Raw genomic sequence first — 17,150 nt, 5'->3', positions numbered from 1 at the left:
TTGATAAAATGTTCTTAAAGTCGAATAGAATAAATGACTGAACATAGCCAAGAGAATCATGAGAAAGAAAGCTGGGGTTGGGAGGGGTGTCTTGCCTTGCTAGATAAGAAGCAACTGTAAAGGAATGGAGTGGAAACAGTGTGGTGCTGGCACAGGAGTGGACAGATTAGTGGAACGTAATAGAAAGCCCAGAATAGGCCTCTGAAAAATATACAGTCATTGGATACGACGAAGATGGTCTTTCAGATGAGAAAGATATTTGTCGATAATTGGTGCTGGCATCAATGTTCTCTTGAGGTATAACATGGAGCTGAGCTGTTGAGGAGGAGGTGGGAGAAGGCCCCTGAGTGCTAGGCTGAGGGCACCTGGTCAGGCCTGGGTCAGATTGGTCCTCATCTCCATCATGTCTCTGCCCAGGTGTTGCCATGGTGATGGCGGTGGAAAACAGCATGGTGCGGGTCGTGGTGCGGGTGCGGCCCCCCACCCCGAGGGAGTTGGAGAGTCAGCGGCGGCCTGTGGTTCAGGTGGTGGATGAGCGGGTGCTGGTGTTTGACCCTGAGGAGCCTGATGGGGGCTTCCTTGGCCTGAAATGGGGCAGCGTCCATGATGGCCCCAAGAAGAAGGGCAAAGACCTGACGTTTGTCTTTGACCGGGTCTTTGGTGAGGCGGCCACCCAACAGGACGTGTTCCATCACACCACCCACAGCATCCTGGACAGCTTCCTCCAGGGCTACAACTGCTCAGGTGAGCCCGTCTCCCCCTCTGCTGGGCACTGGTTGAGGAGGGCTCTGGCCGTGCGTTCTCTGTGGGCCCCCCATTCATTCTTCTCCTGTGTGGGGACCACTCCACTGGGCCACGGGATACAATAGCAGATCAGGCAGACAGCGTTCCTGTATTCATGAGGCTTGCAGTCTAGAACTGGGAGAAAACACATCACAGAATCACACCCACAAATGTGTGGTTAAAAACCAAGATAAGTGATATGAGGGAAAGAATTGTGGGCCTTCCACAGAGGAAGCTACCCAGGCTGGAGAAGGCTTCCCTGAGGAAGGGATAAGCTCCCACTCATAGTGGAGACCGCTTTGCCCTCAAATCCACAAGCCTACAGGGGCACCAGGAATGGACACGGAGAACTCAACAGCTGTGAACGTAGGGGATGCGGGTGGGTGGGAGGGAGCAGTGGAACCGCGCATGTGGAAGGAAGGAAAGGGGCTCGGGGAGAAGGGAAGGGCTGACCGGATGGAAATGCACTGGGGGAGCCCCTGGAGAAGGTGGATCTGGCCCTGCCGCCACCCTACTCCCTACTCTGTCTTCTGTAGTGTTTGCCTATGGGGCCACTGGGGCCGGGAAGACACACACCATGCTGGGAAGAGAGGGGGACCCTGGCATCATGTACCTGACCACCATGGAACTGTACAGAAGGCTCGAGGCCTGCCGGGAGGAGAAGAGACTCGAGGTGCTCATCAGCTACCAGGAGGTAGGGCTGTTTGCACCCCAGGACTGGGCGGCCCCATCTCTCATTCTCACAACCACCTAAAGAGGGAGTGGGGTGGAGTAAGCAGGAGGGGGGAGAGGGTGGTAGGGAGTGGGCAGACGGGGGCCCAGAGGGTGGACGCAGCTCCAAGAGAGACTGCGTGTGAACTGACCCCGCCTGTCCTACTCATAACGTGACATCATCCAGCAGAGTGCCACTCACCACGGCGTGTCTCATCATGCTTCCCTGGCCCAGCAACTCAGCTCTCCCCAGCGCCTAGGGGAGAGGTTTCCTGACCAGCCTCTCCCTCGGGTCTCTCCCTGGCTTCCTTTCTCCTCAGGTGTACAATGAGCAGATCCACGACCTCCTGGAGCCCAAGGGGCCCCTTGCCATCCGTGAGGACCCCGACAAGGGGGTGGTGGTGCAAGGGCTTTCCTTCCACCAGGTAAGGGGCTGGGCTCAGGTGGGACGAGCAGCCCCACTGGTCCTCCGGGATCCCCTCCCCGGGTAGTTTGGGGATGTCCTGGATCCTGTTGGGGCAGTGGTGGTGATAGCAAGGGGGTAACATGGGTCCTGAAGAGCAGCCCTTCTGTTGGGGGAAAAGTCCCCACTGGGGAGACCACAGCCCCCTTCCTGCACATCTCATCTGTAGCCGACCTCAGCTGAGCAGCTGCTGGGGATGCTGACCAGGGGGAACCGTAACCGCACGCAGCACCCCACTGACGTCAACGCTACGTCCTCCCGCTCCCATGCCATCTTCCAGGTGAGGAGGGGTCACAGGCCAGGGCCTGAAGCTGGAGCTCCTGGTGCCCAGTGGCCCCTCACCCCTGCCATCTGCCCCCAGATCTTCGTGAAGCAGCAGGACCGGATCCCAGGTCTGACCCAGGCCCTTCGGGTGGCCAAGATGAGCCTGATTGACCTGGCTGGCTCGGAGCGGGCGTCCAGCACCCACGCCAAGGGGGAGCGGCTGCGGGAGGGAGCCAACATCAACCGCTCCCTGCTGGCCCTCATCAACGTCCTCAACGCCCTGGCCGACGCAAAGGTAAAGCTGCACGGGGCCAGGCTCCTCCCCGGGACAGCGACCCAGTGCCCAAGCCAAGGCTCCTCCCTCCAGCCCTGGGCCGAAACCTATCAAGTCTAAATTTCCTGGTGGTCCAGTGGTTAGGACTTGGTGCTTTCACTCCAGCGGCCCGGGTTCAATCCCTGGTCAGAGAACTAAGGTCCTGTAAGCCCAGCAGCGGGGTCAACAAAACAAACAAACAAAAAGCAAAGGCTACCGAGTCCAGCCTGGGTCTGTGTAGTCCAGACACTCGCTCCACGCCCACCCACTGTCCCCAGGGCCGCAAGTCTCACGTGCCCTACCGGGACAGCAAGCTGACCCGCCTGCTCAAGGACTCCATCGGGGGCAACTGCCGCACGGTGATGATCGCTGCCATCAGCCCCTCCAGCCTGGCCTACGAGGACACTTACAACACCCTCAAGTATGCCGACCGGGCCAAGGAGATCAAGCTCTCGGTGCGTGCCAGCTGGGAGGGCCACCACCCTGGAGTGGGGGTGTAGGGGTGTCGGGGGAGCCCCCAGGCTGGGAGGAGGAGGGGACAGGACCCACTGGCCTCCTCTGGTACCTGGAGCAAGCGTTCCCGCAGGACCGAGGGAAGAAGTGCTTAAAGGGGTCCTCGTCCTTAAAATATCACAGCGCTGGGACGATTGAGGCAGAATCTTCTCGAGAGGGAGGCAACGGAAGGGAGTGGCCGAGTATCAGCCAGTGATCTTTGTCACACTTGTTTTTAGCAGCAGGCCCATATTTTTGGCAAAACAACATATAACACAGATAAAAGCAGAGTTGCCCGGTTTGCCCCGCCTCCTCCAGGGAGCCCCGGTGCTCCAGGAGCCGCTGCGGCAGAGCCCCTGGCCTGCAGAGGGCATATCGGTCAGGGAGCCGGGGTCTCGGGTTCAAAGGCAAGCTCTCCTCTTGCTGTGCTAGGAGAGCCACTGGCCTCCCTGTTCCCTCAGTCGTGAGGGTGCGTCTCGGGAATGTGAGTGAGGTGTGCCTAGCGCGGCGTCTGGCCGCCGGAAGTGGTTGCCGAAAGCTGCTTTGAATGAACAAACAGATCCCTCCCCTGTGCCCCCATCTCAGCTGAAGAGCAACGTGATCAGCCTGGACTGTCACATCAGCCAGTACGCCAGCATCTGCCAGCAGCTCCAGGCTGAGGTGAGGAGCCGCCCCGGGAGCTTGGCCGGGAGGCAGGGCGCCCGGCTCGGGGGCAGGACGGGACCGCCGGCGCGCGGCCAGGGCGCTCTGCCTGCCCCCTGCCTCCTGTGCTCACCCGGCGCTCTGAGGGGCTGGGCTGCTTCATTCCAGGTGGCCGCCCTGAGGGAGAAGCTCCGAGTGTACGAGGCAGGAGCCCAGGCCCCGCAGCAGGACTCCTCGCAGCCCCCCAAAGCGGACCCTCCACATCAACCGTGAGTTCTGCCACCCCTACCTGCCCCCATCCTTTCTCCAGCTTCTGCAGGGCTAGGACTCCTTGCTTCTGTTCTGGCATCTGGGGTTAGGGGTTCCTACTCACTGCCCGGCACACTGACTGTCACCTAGAATGGTCTATGTCAAAGGAGTAAATCACACCCCAGCCTATATAAGCAGCATCTACTCTTCAAAAGAAGGTGCATTTAAGGGGCGGGTGTCATTGTTTCCTAAACCAGAAAATCCCTGACTCCTTCTCCCACGCTCAGCTACTGCCCTCTTATTACCCAGGCATCCACCCCTTATGGACCTGGAGCCACAGAGACCCTGCCGCCTCCCTGATTTTCCCACCTGCCCCCGCTTCCCGCCTTTCAAACCTCTCCTTTCCGCCTTAGCCTTCCCAGCTGCCCCTCGCCATCCCGCCTCCCCAGCCAGCCCTGCACCCCAGAGCTACGCCCAGGGTCGGCAGTCCTTCAAGAGGAGAGCCTGGGGACAGAGGCCCAGGTGGAGAAGGTCGTGGAAGGGAACTCTTCAGAAAGGGAGCAGCTCCCAGAGGACAAGGACGAAGGTCCGGCTGAGGAGGTAAGACTTGGAGCTGGTGGAATATTGAAAGAAATGCCCCACCCCCAACTCACAGGGTCCCTTCAGTCCCAGCTTCTCTACCTGGATGTCTTACACCTCAGTCATTAGGAGGCTTTCAGATCCTGCGCAGGAAGAACTAGTCTGTCAGATCCTGTGTGTCTGGAAGTGGGGAGGCTGAGTGTTAACAGAAGGGGAGCAGGGAAGGAGCACGGGGACCGGGAGAGAAAAAGCCGCTACCAGGACCTGGTTGTTCCAGGAGCTGTCATTCCCACTCTTGGAGGAGGGACAGGTTGTAGGAGCTGCTCACGTAAAGCGAGGGAGTCCGTCCTGGGCCCTCGACCTGTGACTCCCTTCCTCTCTAGGTTCCAATCCAGGTGCCAGCACAGAACCTCAGACACCCATTGCCCGGCTCCCCTGACCTGACCCTGCAGCCCAAGCCAGTCGCGGACCACCTCCCACCACAGAACCTGGGCAGCGACCGTTCTAAGCAGTAGGTATCTTCTTGCTCCAAGGCGGGAGGCGATGGGTTCCAGGCCTCCTGGGGTGGGAGCTGGCGCTAAGTACATCACAAAAGCTCTGTTTCTGCTCTAGTTAAAGAGGCAAGTCTTTTCTCATCAATATTGTCCCTTACCTGCTGTCAACAATTTGATATTATCACCTACTCTGTTTATGTAGCATCCTCTCTATTTATTACTCCGTGTAGCTGGCAGCCCAACAGGAGGGAAGCAAAACACCGAATTCCATCCAGACAGCTGGCAAACACCGAGCTAGGGCAGGGCTGCCTGGGCTAGTGCTTTGCTCTCCAGTCTGAAGGCCAAGCTGCCTGTGCTCAGCAAGGAGCCAGCTGCCAGCAGCTGAGCAAGGGACAGCTTTCCTGAGTCAGGTGTTCGTCGTGTGTCTTCATCAACAGATTGACTGCTGCTCCTCTCCTCTGAAGTAAATACAAACCCAAAGAGAAATGGCTTTTGGACCATTCTTTCCGTGCTTAATAGAGAGGTGCAGCTAGTATTTTCTTCCTTGGCCCCCAGAACATAAATCCCCTGCCACTTAGCTTTGCTGCCGCCAACCCTACACCTCCCTCCCCAGCACGCTTCACGCTAAGCAGTGTATTTAAAGCTTCCGGACAGAAGGGCCTGTTTAATTTTATTTCTTGTTGGGGAGTGCCTGTTCCCGACTCAGCAAAAACTGCTGCAGCCTGAATAATCAGCGGCTCATTATCTGTCTCCCGCTGCCGACTCCCTGGGGCCCTGGAGTGGCAGGGATGCACTGGCGGGATGTCCCCTTGGCCCCCAGGGAACAACCATGGACTCCCACTGATGACTCAGGGTCTCTCTGCCTGGAGTCCCGCGTTGCTAGGACACCAGGGTTCTCATTTCTGCTCTGCCTCTGATTTTGTGGTTTCTGACAAGTTGCTTCAACCTTGGCTGCGATTTGGGCATCATGGTCCTCGTTTTCCTTACTTCTTAGAGTTAATAATAGATACTAATAAACTGTGATGGAAGACCCCAAGTGTCAAGGGCTGCAGAACATTCTAGATCTTCTCCATGCTTGAAAACAACCTAACAGCCAGATCATCGAAAATAATTTTGCTTTGGCCTTAGAGTTTAGAATCTTAGACCACCAGGGCACTGAGTAGATCTTAGATTTTCCAGTTCGGTGGTTTTTCGGAATTTTTTTTTAGCGGCAAAGCCCTGTCTTCAAATGAAATCTTAATGCTGAGGTCTAATATGTAGAACAGATAAAGCAGAGCTGTTCTATTAAAAATGTTCTCTGATGGGTTTCTTGAAACCTGAATTGAAAACCCATGATATAGGCTGACGGGGGCTACACGGCAAGAGGGACGGGGCCAGACCTGGGTCATCTGACATCCAGGCCAGTGGCTTTTTCCCCAGACTCCCACTTTTCTCTCTCTAATTTTCATATAATGTGTGGCTCAGGCAGATATAGAATGAGTTTCTGCTGTGTCCTTTTTAATTTATATCCTGCCTTCTTTCAAAAAGGCCTTGAGGCTGCTTTATAAAATGAGTTTGGCTTCCCTGAGCACACACTGAGGACAGAGGAGGGGGCTCAGAGATGTCCAGGCAGGTAAATGCTACCCAGGGATAAATGACTGGCCATGAATAACCCCCACCGAGATAACTGTTTATCCTTTTATCGTGGGTGTGCCTCACAGAAGGAAAATTTGCTTTCTTAGAATCTAAATTTACAACATCAATAATCACATTACCCTCGTAATTTCCTTTATTTTATTTTTTACATATATATTAAAAAAAATAAATTTATTTATTTGTTTATTTTTGGCTGCATTGGGTCTTCGTTGCTGCGCGCGGGCTTTCTCTAGTTGCGGCGGGCGAGGGCTACTCTTTTTTTTTGCGGTACGCGGGCCTCTCACTGTTGTGGCCTCTCCCGTTGCGGAGCACAGGCTCCAGACGCGCAGGCTCAACGGCCATGGCTCACGGGCCTAGCCGCTCCGTGGCATGTGGAATCTTTCCGGACTGGGTCACGAACCCGTGTCCCCTGCATCGGCAGGTGGACTCTCAACCACTGCGCCACCAGGGAAGCCCGAGGGCTACTCTTCATTGCGGTGCGCAGGCTTCTCATTGCGGTGGCTTCTCTTGTTGCGGAGCACGGGCTCTAGGCGCGCAGGCTTCAGTAGTTGTGGCACGCGGACTCAATAGTTGTGGCTCGCGGGCTCTAGAGCACAGGCTCAGTAGTTGTGGCGCATGGGCTTAGTTGCTCTGCGGCATGTGGGATCTTCCCAGACCAGGGATCAAACCCGTGTCCCCTGCATTGGCAGGCAGATTCTTAACCACTGCGCCACAAGGGGAGTCCTTCGTAATTTTCTTTAAATAGCCCCTCAGTGCATGTGAAGTATGTGTTAATACACACAGACTCTTTCAGCATCCCAATCACTGAACAGAAAGAGCAGACTGAATGCATTTTTGAGGGTCTCCTCGGAGCCAAGATCAACATGGCCTATCTTATTTAATCTCATTAACCTAACAAGGTAGATGGCATTATTATTATTACTATTAGAGAAAACAACAGTTAACTAACCTTATAGTGCTGGGTATGTGCCAAGTACTCTTTAAACACTTTATATCTAAGATAGCCCATTTGGGGAATTCCCTGGCAATCCAGTGGTTGGGACTCTGTGCTTTCATTACTGAGGGCCCGGGTTCAATCCCTGGTCAGGGAACTAGGATTCCGCAATCTGCCTATTTCATCTCCCCAGCAACCCTGTGAGGTGGCTGCGTGTGTTGACCTCATTTTAGGGATGCGGACACTGAGGGTAGGAGGTGATCCGAGGTCACGCAGCTGGGATGTGTTGGAGCCGGGTTTTGAGCTGTTAGTTTGACTTGAACCTGGCTCTTCTCTGCTACCTCCCATTGCCCCTCTGGGAAATGGACTTAAGATCACAGCACTTGTAGGTGGCAGAGCTCAGAGGAAACTCAGACCTTCCGAGTCCAAGGCCACTTAGTGCCCTTTCCCTACTTCCCAAGTACTGTCTTTGTCAGGGGACACGTTTAGTGAGTGAAGCCGCCCACCATTACCGGGGTCATCTCCGCCAGCCCTGGTCTTCAGCACGGCTGGAAGGGTGATGAGGCCAGCCAGGCAGTCCGGGAGGGCCAGTGCACGTGTGCTGCTCACCACACCTGGAGCCCTGGGGCTGGGTCCTCCAGGCAGGTCTGAGGTGGAGTGGGGATCCCCTTCTCTCTGTTCCAGGTTGGCTCTGAGGGTGTTGTGCCTGGCCCAGCGCCAGTATTCCCTGCTCCAAGCAGCCAACCTCCTGACCCCTGACATGATCGCAGAATTCGAGATGCTGCAGCAGCTGGTACAAGAGGAAAACACTGAGCCTGGAGCAGAGGCCACCGCGGAGCCTGACCCGGCCAGGGGGCCACCTCTGGCTCAGGAGCTACGTTCAGAGTCAAGTGAGTCTCAGCCCTGCTCGGCCTCTGTCTTCTGGTGCCAAGGGGTGGCTGGGGCCCCAGGTGCAGGGTTATAGTTCGGTCAGAGACTGGACCCCTAGGATCATGGACTTCTGCACAGAGAGGCCCCAGGGGTCACGCAGACCCGAGGAGTCAGGGGCTCCTGCCTGTCCCGTGTCTCTCTTCCCCAATTCTACACATTCTTCCTTCTGGCCAATCCCTGATCTCCCCTCAGCACCCTCCTCTCTGCCCAGAGTCTCCAGGATACTCCGGCCCTGTGACCCGGACCATGGCAAAGCAACTGAATGGCCTCATACACGCTCTCGGCGTCCCACCCGGGCCTGACCGCACCTCAGCTCAGGCATCCCAGCGGCCCACAGAGAAGAAAAGGAGGAGACCGAGCCCCTTGGAGCCAGACAGCCCCCCAGACCCGAAGCCCGGGACCAAGCGCCGGCGCCAGTCCCTCCTGCCCTGCCCAAGGAGGGGGACCCCGCCTGAGGCTCGGCTTCCGTGTGGGCCCATCACCCCCACGGGGGGACGGGCCTCCTCCCCCCGCCATTCCCCCAACTTCTGCCCAGCCACAGTCATCAAAAGCCGGGTGCCCCTGGGCCCTTCCGCTCTGCAGAACTGCTCTACCCCTCTGGCCCTGCCTGCACGGGACCTCAACGCCACCTTTGATCTCTCTGAGGAGACCCCCTCAAAGCTGGGCTTCCACGAGTGCATTGGCTGGGACAGTGTCCCCCGGGAGCTGAACAGGCTGGCTCAGCCCTTCATCCCCAGGTGGGTCTCCCTTCTGGCCTCCCAGCAGGGGGTCAGGGCTCAGCAAGGGACAGAGGTGCTGCCCAGGGGAACGGAAGACAGCACGCTCTTGGAATTGGGACACTGCATCTCCTTCCCTTCGGTCTGACCAGCATCCAGGCCCAGGAGAGCAGAACGCGCCGTCTCTTTGGAGGCGTCGCTCCTCTCCAGGCCCTGCCTTGTCCATCTATACTTCAAAGCCGCCAGCTCTGTGCTGGTTTGTCACATGCCCCTGAGCAGCTCACAGGCGCCCCCTATGGGGAGGGTCAGCGGGGAGGAGGAACTAACACGGGGTGCCCGGCCCACTCTGTTCCTTGGCATAACCTGGGCCTGGTCTGAGTTCTGTATCCCACTGAGAAATACCTGTTTCTACCACTTCCACCCCAGACTTTACCCTCCAGCCCAGCATCTGGAACTGGGAAGGGGATCCTGAGAAAACTTTCTTCAGCATTTTTCAGTGGGAAGATGCTCTCACCCTCGGCTTCTGCCCGCATGGCAGGGAGGGGGGAGCAGCGACCAGCTCAGGACGGTCCAAGGCCGCGAACAAGCAGCAGACTGACCTGGACTCGGGAGGCCGAGGGTGGCAGGCTGCCCACTGCTCCCCCCACCTCTCCCACAGCCCAAACCCCCTCTCAGTAACAAGCTCAGAGCCAGGCAGGTGGAAGGGTGAAACTGTCTGAACTCCAGTTCCCCGGACGCGCCAGAAACTGACACCTGGATGTTCTCCCAGAGCAGGCCTGTCGCTCAGCTGTCAGCCCAGACCGAGTGAGGCAGGGAGGGGAGTCCACCTCTTAGGAGGAAGAAACCGCAGAGGTCACCTTGTCTAACCTCCCTGCCCCGCACGCCGGGTGCCGGAGCGGGAGGTGCTGGCACTCTTCTCTGGTTCCCTCCTGATGTGCCACCTTCATCCTCCTCCCTCCCCAGCGGACCCAGGCCCCTGTTCACCGTGAAGGGCCCCAAGCCGGCAACTTCCTTCCCTGGGACCTCAGCTCGCAAGAAGAGGCGCGTTGTGAGGTGAGGCTGGGGAGGTGTGGGCAGAGGAGAAGAAGGAGCTGTCACCAGGGCAGCAGGCTCCTGGGCCAACTACAGCTGGTCCTCTGGCAGGACCAGCGTCTGGTTGTCTGAGGTTCCCTGGGCTCTTGCTATTACAGGATTATATTAGAGATGTCTCCCTCCTTTGGTAAAGGCCACAGACCCTCTCTCCACGAGGGGGACATTCAGTGTTCACTGGGTAATCCAGGGAGTGGACTACCCACCCCCCTCACCTCTACTTCCCTCCCAAACCGCACTCAGCTCCCCTCCCCTCTGCTGCCTCTCCCACCCTCAGGTCTGGCCTTGGCCAAGTGCTTCCTACTGTTGCTCAGCCTCCCCCCACTCCCAAGGCTCCGTGTCTAGCTCTTACCCTCCCACCCCACCGCCCCCCCCCCATAGTCCAGAGGCTTGGCCGTGACCTTCCTCCCTTCTTCCTTCCTTCCCTCCCGCAGTTCCCGCGGCCACAGTCGCATCGCCCGCCTCCCCAGCAGCACCTTGAAGAGGTCAGCTGGGCCCCTGGCAATCCCAGGTGACTGGTATTTGGGGGCAGGGATGCTCTGGGTCAGAGTGGCAGATGGGGACAAGAAGTAGGAGGGGAGGGAGTTCCCTGGCGGTCCAGTGGTTAAGACTCGGCGCGTTCACTGCGGTGGCCCAGGTTCCATCCCTGGTCAGGGAAGTAAGACCTCGCAAGCCGCCAAAAAAAAAAATGTAGGCGGGGACAGGCGAGAGGAGGGCATGGGGTACTTCCGAGCATCTCAGGGACCCTGGTGAGAGAAATGGGGGATGGGGTGGGGGAAGGGAACGGTGGGATACAGCCTCACTTTTCTCCTTCCTCCCTGCGTCCCCTCATCTAACTGGCCTGCAGAGCCCCCCTCCAGTCTCCACTCCCCTGGCAACCAGAGGAGCCAGAAGGAACTGTTTAGGGTTGGGAGAGCGCTGTCAGCTGGGAGCTGCTCCGCCAAGGTGTCCTGACCGCCGGCCCCTGTTGGTCCCTGGAGCCGCCTAAACCAGGAGCCCTGACCTGCCTTCCTCGGCTCAGAGCAATTAATGCCAACGCCCTCTTCCTTTACTAACAGTCCTCCCCCAGACGTTCATTCTGCTGCTCACCCTCTTTATTAATCTCTTGTTACACTCAGCTTCTCAGCGTGTACTTATTCATTTGTGAGTTTTAACGTGTTGCTATTTTAAAGGGTGCGGCCATCATTCCCCCCTGGTTTATAACACCCTCCATGCAGGAAGGTGGCTTTTGGGGGCCTTGTTGCCCACCCCCCATCTAACACAGGGCTCTGCACAGTGATGCCCGCTGTGCAGTTGAGGAGGGGTGGGCATGGGATGGGGGCATGAGGGAGTCCCAGCTTGGCTCTTCCTGGCTTTGAGAGGAAGGCGTCTTCAGCCCCATCCCCCCAGCCTGGAGTAAGAGCCCCAACCCCATGCCACAGTCCTGGCGATGATGCAGATGATGGTGGTGCCTTGATTTCCAAATGAAGAGAGTTTATCGTTTTTACCCTATTGTAAACAGGATACACACTCAGTGTAAGAAGAAGTGTAAACATTAATGCTACCACCTAGACGTAAGAGCTGTAATACTTGGGTTTATATCTGCTGATCCTTCAGTTCTGCATGTATATATATATATATATACACACATATATAGTTTTTTAATTATAATGACTAATAAACCACCTCCATCCTTGGTGTGTGTTTCTCTCTGTGCACCTAGGTAGGATAGCAACCCCTTCCTCCTCTTCAAGAAACTTCTGAGTATAAAAAACATGCCCCCTCTGCCTCCTCCTTCAGCCTTACAGGTGGGCCCTGTCCCTTACTCCGCAGCCCCACCTTCTGCTAAGGGCCCCTGCTCCTTAGCAGGTGAAGAAGCTATCACCCCTGGAGGCCTGGTCCATCCTCCTACAGCCTGCGTGTGGTGGGTTGCCAGGAGTCCTGTCGTCAGAGAGAGCATCTTAGTGGTCCCCAGGTCTTACAAGGCTCCAGGCTGAGCCTCCACCTGCTGGAACCCATTGCAATCTTCCTCCCACAGCTCCGAAAGCTCCCCTCCACCCCCATTCGTGGCTTTCCTCTCCACTCATTCGGATTGTGACAGTTCAACGCAAGCCTACCTCTTTTTCCCCAGGAAGACGTGGCTGGCTGCATGAACGAACGGCAGAACCAAAATTCCAGGAGTCTGTGTTTAAATTGCTTCCGAAAACAAACACGTAAAAGGCATTTAGCGCTTTGTGAGTAGTGTGTAAACAATGTCGCTAATTTCAAGTGAGGCCTCTGCTGCTGTGGGCGAGCAACCTCCCCCTCTACCTGGGGCACCCCTCCCCGCTCAGTTTCCATGCCTTTTTGGAGGAGTGGAGAGCACAGAGGGGAGCGCCGCATTCCTACCGGCTGCAGGCATCTCACACGACTTCACGACCTTATGAGGTATAATGAGGAAATAGACAAAAAGGTTAACAAAATGTGCCCGGAGTTAAGACGGCAAGTGGCAGCGCCAGGACTCAGACCAGGATCTGGTCGCACACGTGACACCAAGCTGCTTCTGTTTAGAAGTGAACAGACATCGTTTCTTTCCGCGTGCCGGGAATTTCCTCCTCTCCAATTAGTCTTCATGAGTTTCCTTCCCCTGGGTACCATGATCCCCACAGAAGCAGTCACCGCCTCACATCTGTAGCCCCCAACGGCTTGGTGTGGTGCCTTTGACCTCAGGAGACCTCGCCGCATGCTGGTTGGATCCAAATTGAATAAGTTCCTCATTTCCTGGGGCCCTCACATCTATTATCTCATTTGATCGTCACCATCACCCCTGCAAGCGCAGAGACAGCCGGCACAGGGCAAGGTGGCTGGTAACCAGGGCCAGGAGGGCAAGCTTCGCCCAACAGGCTCCGTTGCACGAGGGCTGGGGGCAGCTTGCAAGGGGAAGAGGTCACTCTTGACAAGGATGTTCTGCAGCTGACCATTCGCTCAGCAAACATTTGTGGCTCCGTGGTGCAAAATGTGCTCTCGGGTGACCCATTAAATGTACAAAGACTCTGCCAATGGAGTTAAGCACACGTGGCTCCTGCCCTCAATCACGGGAGGTTGGGCTGAGATGGGCCGCTCACAAGGAGGCAGCCTGGCTGGTCCAGGGAGCTGGCAGGGGCTGAGGGGGGCAGTGAGCTGACGGCCGGCTCCCAGCTGACCTCCGTGGGCAGCGATGAGGCTCTGAGATTGGATTGTTCTCACATAGAGTCATCCGCCAGAGGCGGCAATAGATGGCTCCCCCGTCCACTGCCCTAGGTTCCCCCTCCCGGCTTCAGCCTGCCTCTTCCGCCTTGAGGGCCTACGCAGAGCCCCTCCCTCTACTTCAGGGAGTTTAGACGTCCTCTCTTCCCAGGCTCTATGCACCCACTCCAGGCCCCGAAGCTCAGGTCTGGGCTCCACCCCGGGGGCACAAATTCCTGCCCAGTTCAGAGAATCAGGCTCAGTGTCAGGAGCTGCAGACACAGAACAAGACATGGTCCCTTCACACAGAGTCAGGATGGAGTCCTTGTCACCTGAGAGTAAACCAAACCTCCGTCAGTGTTAGGATGTGTCAAGAGGAAGGGACTGGGCTTTTCCCACTGGGTCCTCCCACTGCCAGCCATCGGCTTGGCACCCACAGGGGACATCCTCACCCTGTGGGGATCCTTCCTCCCTGGCAGCTGCTAACTCAGGCATCCTGCCTCCCAGACCCTTGCTCATCTGCCTCCAGTTTCCCCCAGAATGTCTCTTTGGCTCTTGGCTAGGTTTGGGGGATCCTGCTTCCCAGACAGAGTCTAGTTTCTGGCTATCTTCCCCTTCTCCACAGTTCTTTTGTGAATAGGGACCTAGAAAGTCTTGGGATGGAGTTTGTGGGTGGAGGAAGGGACCAGAGTCGTACCCAAGAGCCTGGAGACCATGGCTGTGTTTTCTAGCTCACCCCAGAGCTCCCCTGGGCTCACCCGCAGCCCTACCCCCGGCTCATCCTGCCCATTTGAAGGACCACTGGATTGGAAATAACAGGCCGCCGGTCAGCCCTCTCCTCCCTCCAGGGACACATCTGGTCCCCGCCTCTCACCCTCCCAAAGGGACACAGTCAGGCAGGGAGACAGAAGGGAGCAGGGAGCAGAGCAGACCAAGGAAGGCAATTAAAGAGCTGGTCTCAGGGTTAGAGGCTGGGGGCAGGCTTGAGCGGCCCCTGGCTGGGTGGGGAGGCAGGAGTAGAGCAAGGCCCCGAGCTTATTAACCCCAACACAGCAGCCTGGCCCCTGGGTCTGTGAAGGTGAATGAGCTGGTGCCTCCAACGGCTGAGGGGCTGGGGAAGAGAAGGAGAAGGAGTCCAGGGGTTCAGCCAGGAGCCCTTCTGCAGCCACAGGAGTCGGGCGCTTCTAGCCGACAGAGCTGGATGGACACAGGCTCAGGATCGGAGAAGGAACCATCCCTGGCTGGAGGCAGCCATCCTCCAACCGTCCTCCAACAGAAAGGGGAGACCCCTGCGCTCAGGGAGCTCCCAGCTGACAGTGAACCATGGGTTCTCCCATTAGCTGGCTCCCATCCAAGGGGAAAGGGCAGCTCCTGTCCTGTGGGTGCCTGAGTCTGAAGGGGGAGACAGACCATACCCTTAGGTGCATCCCAGTCTGATGGAAAACATAGGTCTAGCAACGGGAGGACCCCATCTTCAGGGGGTCTTGTCCTTGGGAAGCCTCAGGCTAAAGTGCAGAAGAGACTCGCACCCATGGGAGATGCTGACACACCAAGAGGTTCTCAAGCCAATGGAGCTGTGGGTCTCAAGCCCACAAGGGCTGGGGAAGGGCAAGGATGGAGCGACAGAGCCCACTGTGGGAGTCAGGGAGGAGAGCAAGCAGGCTGGGAGACAGCCTGTACTCTGAGTCTCCTCCAGAACAGGGGGACATAACTCTCACATGTCCCCTGGGAGACCCAAAGCCACAAACAACTAGTGATCTGGGGGCAAAGGGTGCTGCCCCCTCCCCACATCCTGTCCACACTGCCAGGTAACTGCCCTTTGCAGGGGGGCCTGCCCACATGCTGTCCCTGCCCCAACCCCAATGGAGTCAACAGGACATGGCCGCTCCCCTGGAAGACCCAGTTCCCAGCCCCCCAGGTCCACCCCATCACAGATGCGCTAACATGGAAGCAGGTGAAGCACCTGGTAGGTGTTATTAAATGGAAGCTAGGATTTGTCGAGCACCTGCTGTGTCTGGCTTTTCACTGATTTTTATCTCACAACTACCTTGGAAGTAAATATGTCTAGACCTCATTTTACAGATGGGGAAATGGAGACTCAGAGAAGGTTCCTGAGTCATCCAAGATCATACAGCTATTGAGTGGCCATGGCCTTGCTCGCTCCCCTAGGCAGCACTGCCACAGCAGTCAGAGGCAGTTCTAGTGAGCCTTCTAAGTGACGCACATTTGGGTTTTAGAAAGCCTGCCTAGAGCAGTGAGACCAACTTTCTTCCTGCCTCCAAAGGGCTATGTCCACCAGGCCACTCGGACCTGGTCAGCTCAGCACTGCCATCTAGTGGCCAGTTTCCTTCCTCAGAGATGGGTCACTGAGCGGATGGACTGGTCAGAGATCCATGTTCTCTCCATCCCACTCATTCTTGTTGACCACCGTGCTGTGCCAGGCACTGGGAGAGTGGCAGGAGCACAAGCGGAGTCAGTGGGCAGCAGTCAAGGGACAAAAGGGCCCCTTGAATTAGAGGCTGGCAGGTTTGGAAAACACTGGGCACCTTGCGTGCAGGTTGAGGCCGGGTGACGTGTTGATCTATCCTGGGATCAACTTGGGCCTTGTAGGCAGGAGGGCATCCTGGCAAGTTCTGACGTAGAAGATGGGCACAGGGAATGGGAGGTCACCTTGTCCCCAACTCGGCTTGCAGTGGGGCGCAGCTTGGCCGAAGGCCGTGTGGAAGGGTGTCCGGGCATCCTCTTCTTGGGACCCGCAGCGTTCTGCCGTCTAGTCCGGAAGTCAGTCTAGGAACTGGCCCGAGGCTTTGGATGATGAGGCCCTCAGATTGGGGAAGCAGGAGAGGAGGCGCCACAGAGAATGGGGCCTGAGTCAGGCTGGGAGGAGGCGGGTAGAGGTGGAGGCCGGGAGCTGTGTCTGCCTGAGGCAGATGTGCATCACGGTGTGACCTAGAACAGAGGGAGAGGGGACATAACTGTCCAACAACAGGGCTTGGTTACATTAATGCACGTAATGGAAAACCATGCAACTGTTAAAATGATGATGTAGATAAATATTTACTGATATGGAAAGATGTTCACAACATATTGTCTAGTAAAAAAAAGCAAGTTACAAAATAATTTGTACAGCATGAGCCTACTTTTAAAAACTGAATTTATATGTGTAGAAAAAAATCCGGTAATGTTTATATCTCCGGGTGGCAAAATTATAGCTAATTAAATTTTGTTTTGCTTATCTGTATTTGCTGATTTTTCTACAATGAAGGTATAATAAAAAATAATGAAGGTCTGACAAACAACCATGACTGAGTCTATCTATTTCTTTGCTTCGCTGTGTGGACAACTTCAGATAGTTAAGGGCTGAGTGTGGAGCTGGGTCTGAAGGTTGGATGGGAGTTGAAGATGGAGGGAGCGGGCCTGGGTGGGTGACAGGGGCCCAGTGAGTGGCTGAAGGGGTTAAAGAGGGGGTCTCATCTGCTGCTGCTGAAAGGAGCTGAGCCCCTGTCTCCCAGACACAATTACTGAGAGTCCCTGACAAGCCCTTCCTGCTCTATTACATCTTTTCCCTCCAGTTCCACTTTGCGCTCATTTCAACTAGATTTCACTTGTACAAAGAGAGAAGGCCACACACTGTGACTTGCCCTGCAAGCTGGAAGGGCAGCCTCTCCAAGCC

At 56.5% G+C, this 17,150-nt stretch overlaps 1 protein-coding gene across 1 annotated transcript; it reads left to right on the top strand.

Moving 5' to 3' along the window:
- Positions 1 to 425: 425 nt before the first annotated feature.
- On the top strand, positions 426 to 11,248 carry KIF18B (kinesin family member 18B; the record flags this gene model as incomplete). The annotated part of the gene is made up of 15 exons (XM_079905554.1): positions 426 to 744; positions 1,320 to 1,477; positions 1,815 to 1,919; positions 2,127 to 2,237; positions 2,319 to 2,516; positions 2,813 to 2,989; positions 3,612 to 3,686; positions 3,837 to 3,937; positions 4,367 to 4,517; positions 4,880 to 5,007; positions 8,244 to 8,449; positions 8,674 to 9,226; positions 10,169 to 10,258; positions 10,729 to 10,805; positions 11,142 to 11,248. The coding sequence occupies 15 exons, from the start codon at positions 426 to 428 to the stop codon at positions 11,246 to 11,248; spliced, it is 2,556 nt and encodes an 851-aa protein (XP_079761680.1).
- Between the last annotated feature and the right edge of the window lie 5,902 nt (positions 11,249 to 17,150).

This window comes from Stenella coeruleoalba, assembly GCF_951394435.1.
Source record: "Stenella coeruleoalba genome assembly, chromosome: 19".
Classification (NCBI taxonomy): Eukaryota; Metazoa; Chordata; class Mammalia; order Artiodactyla; family Delphinidae; genus Stenella; species Stenella coeruleoalba.
Note: the sequence above shows the minus strand (reverse complement) of the source record. Positions and strands in the feature narration are given on the sequence as shown.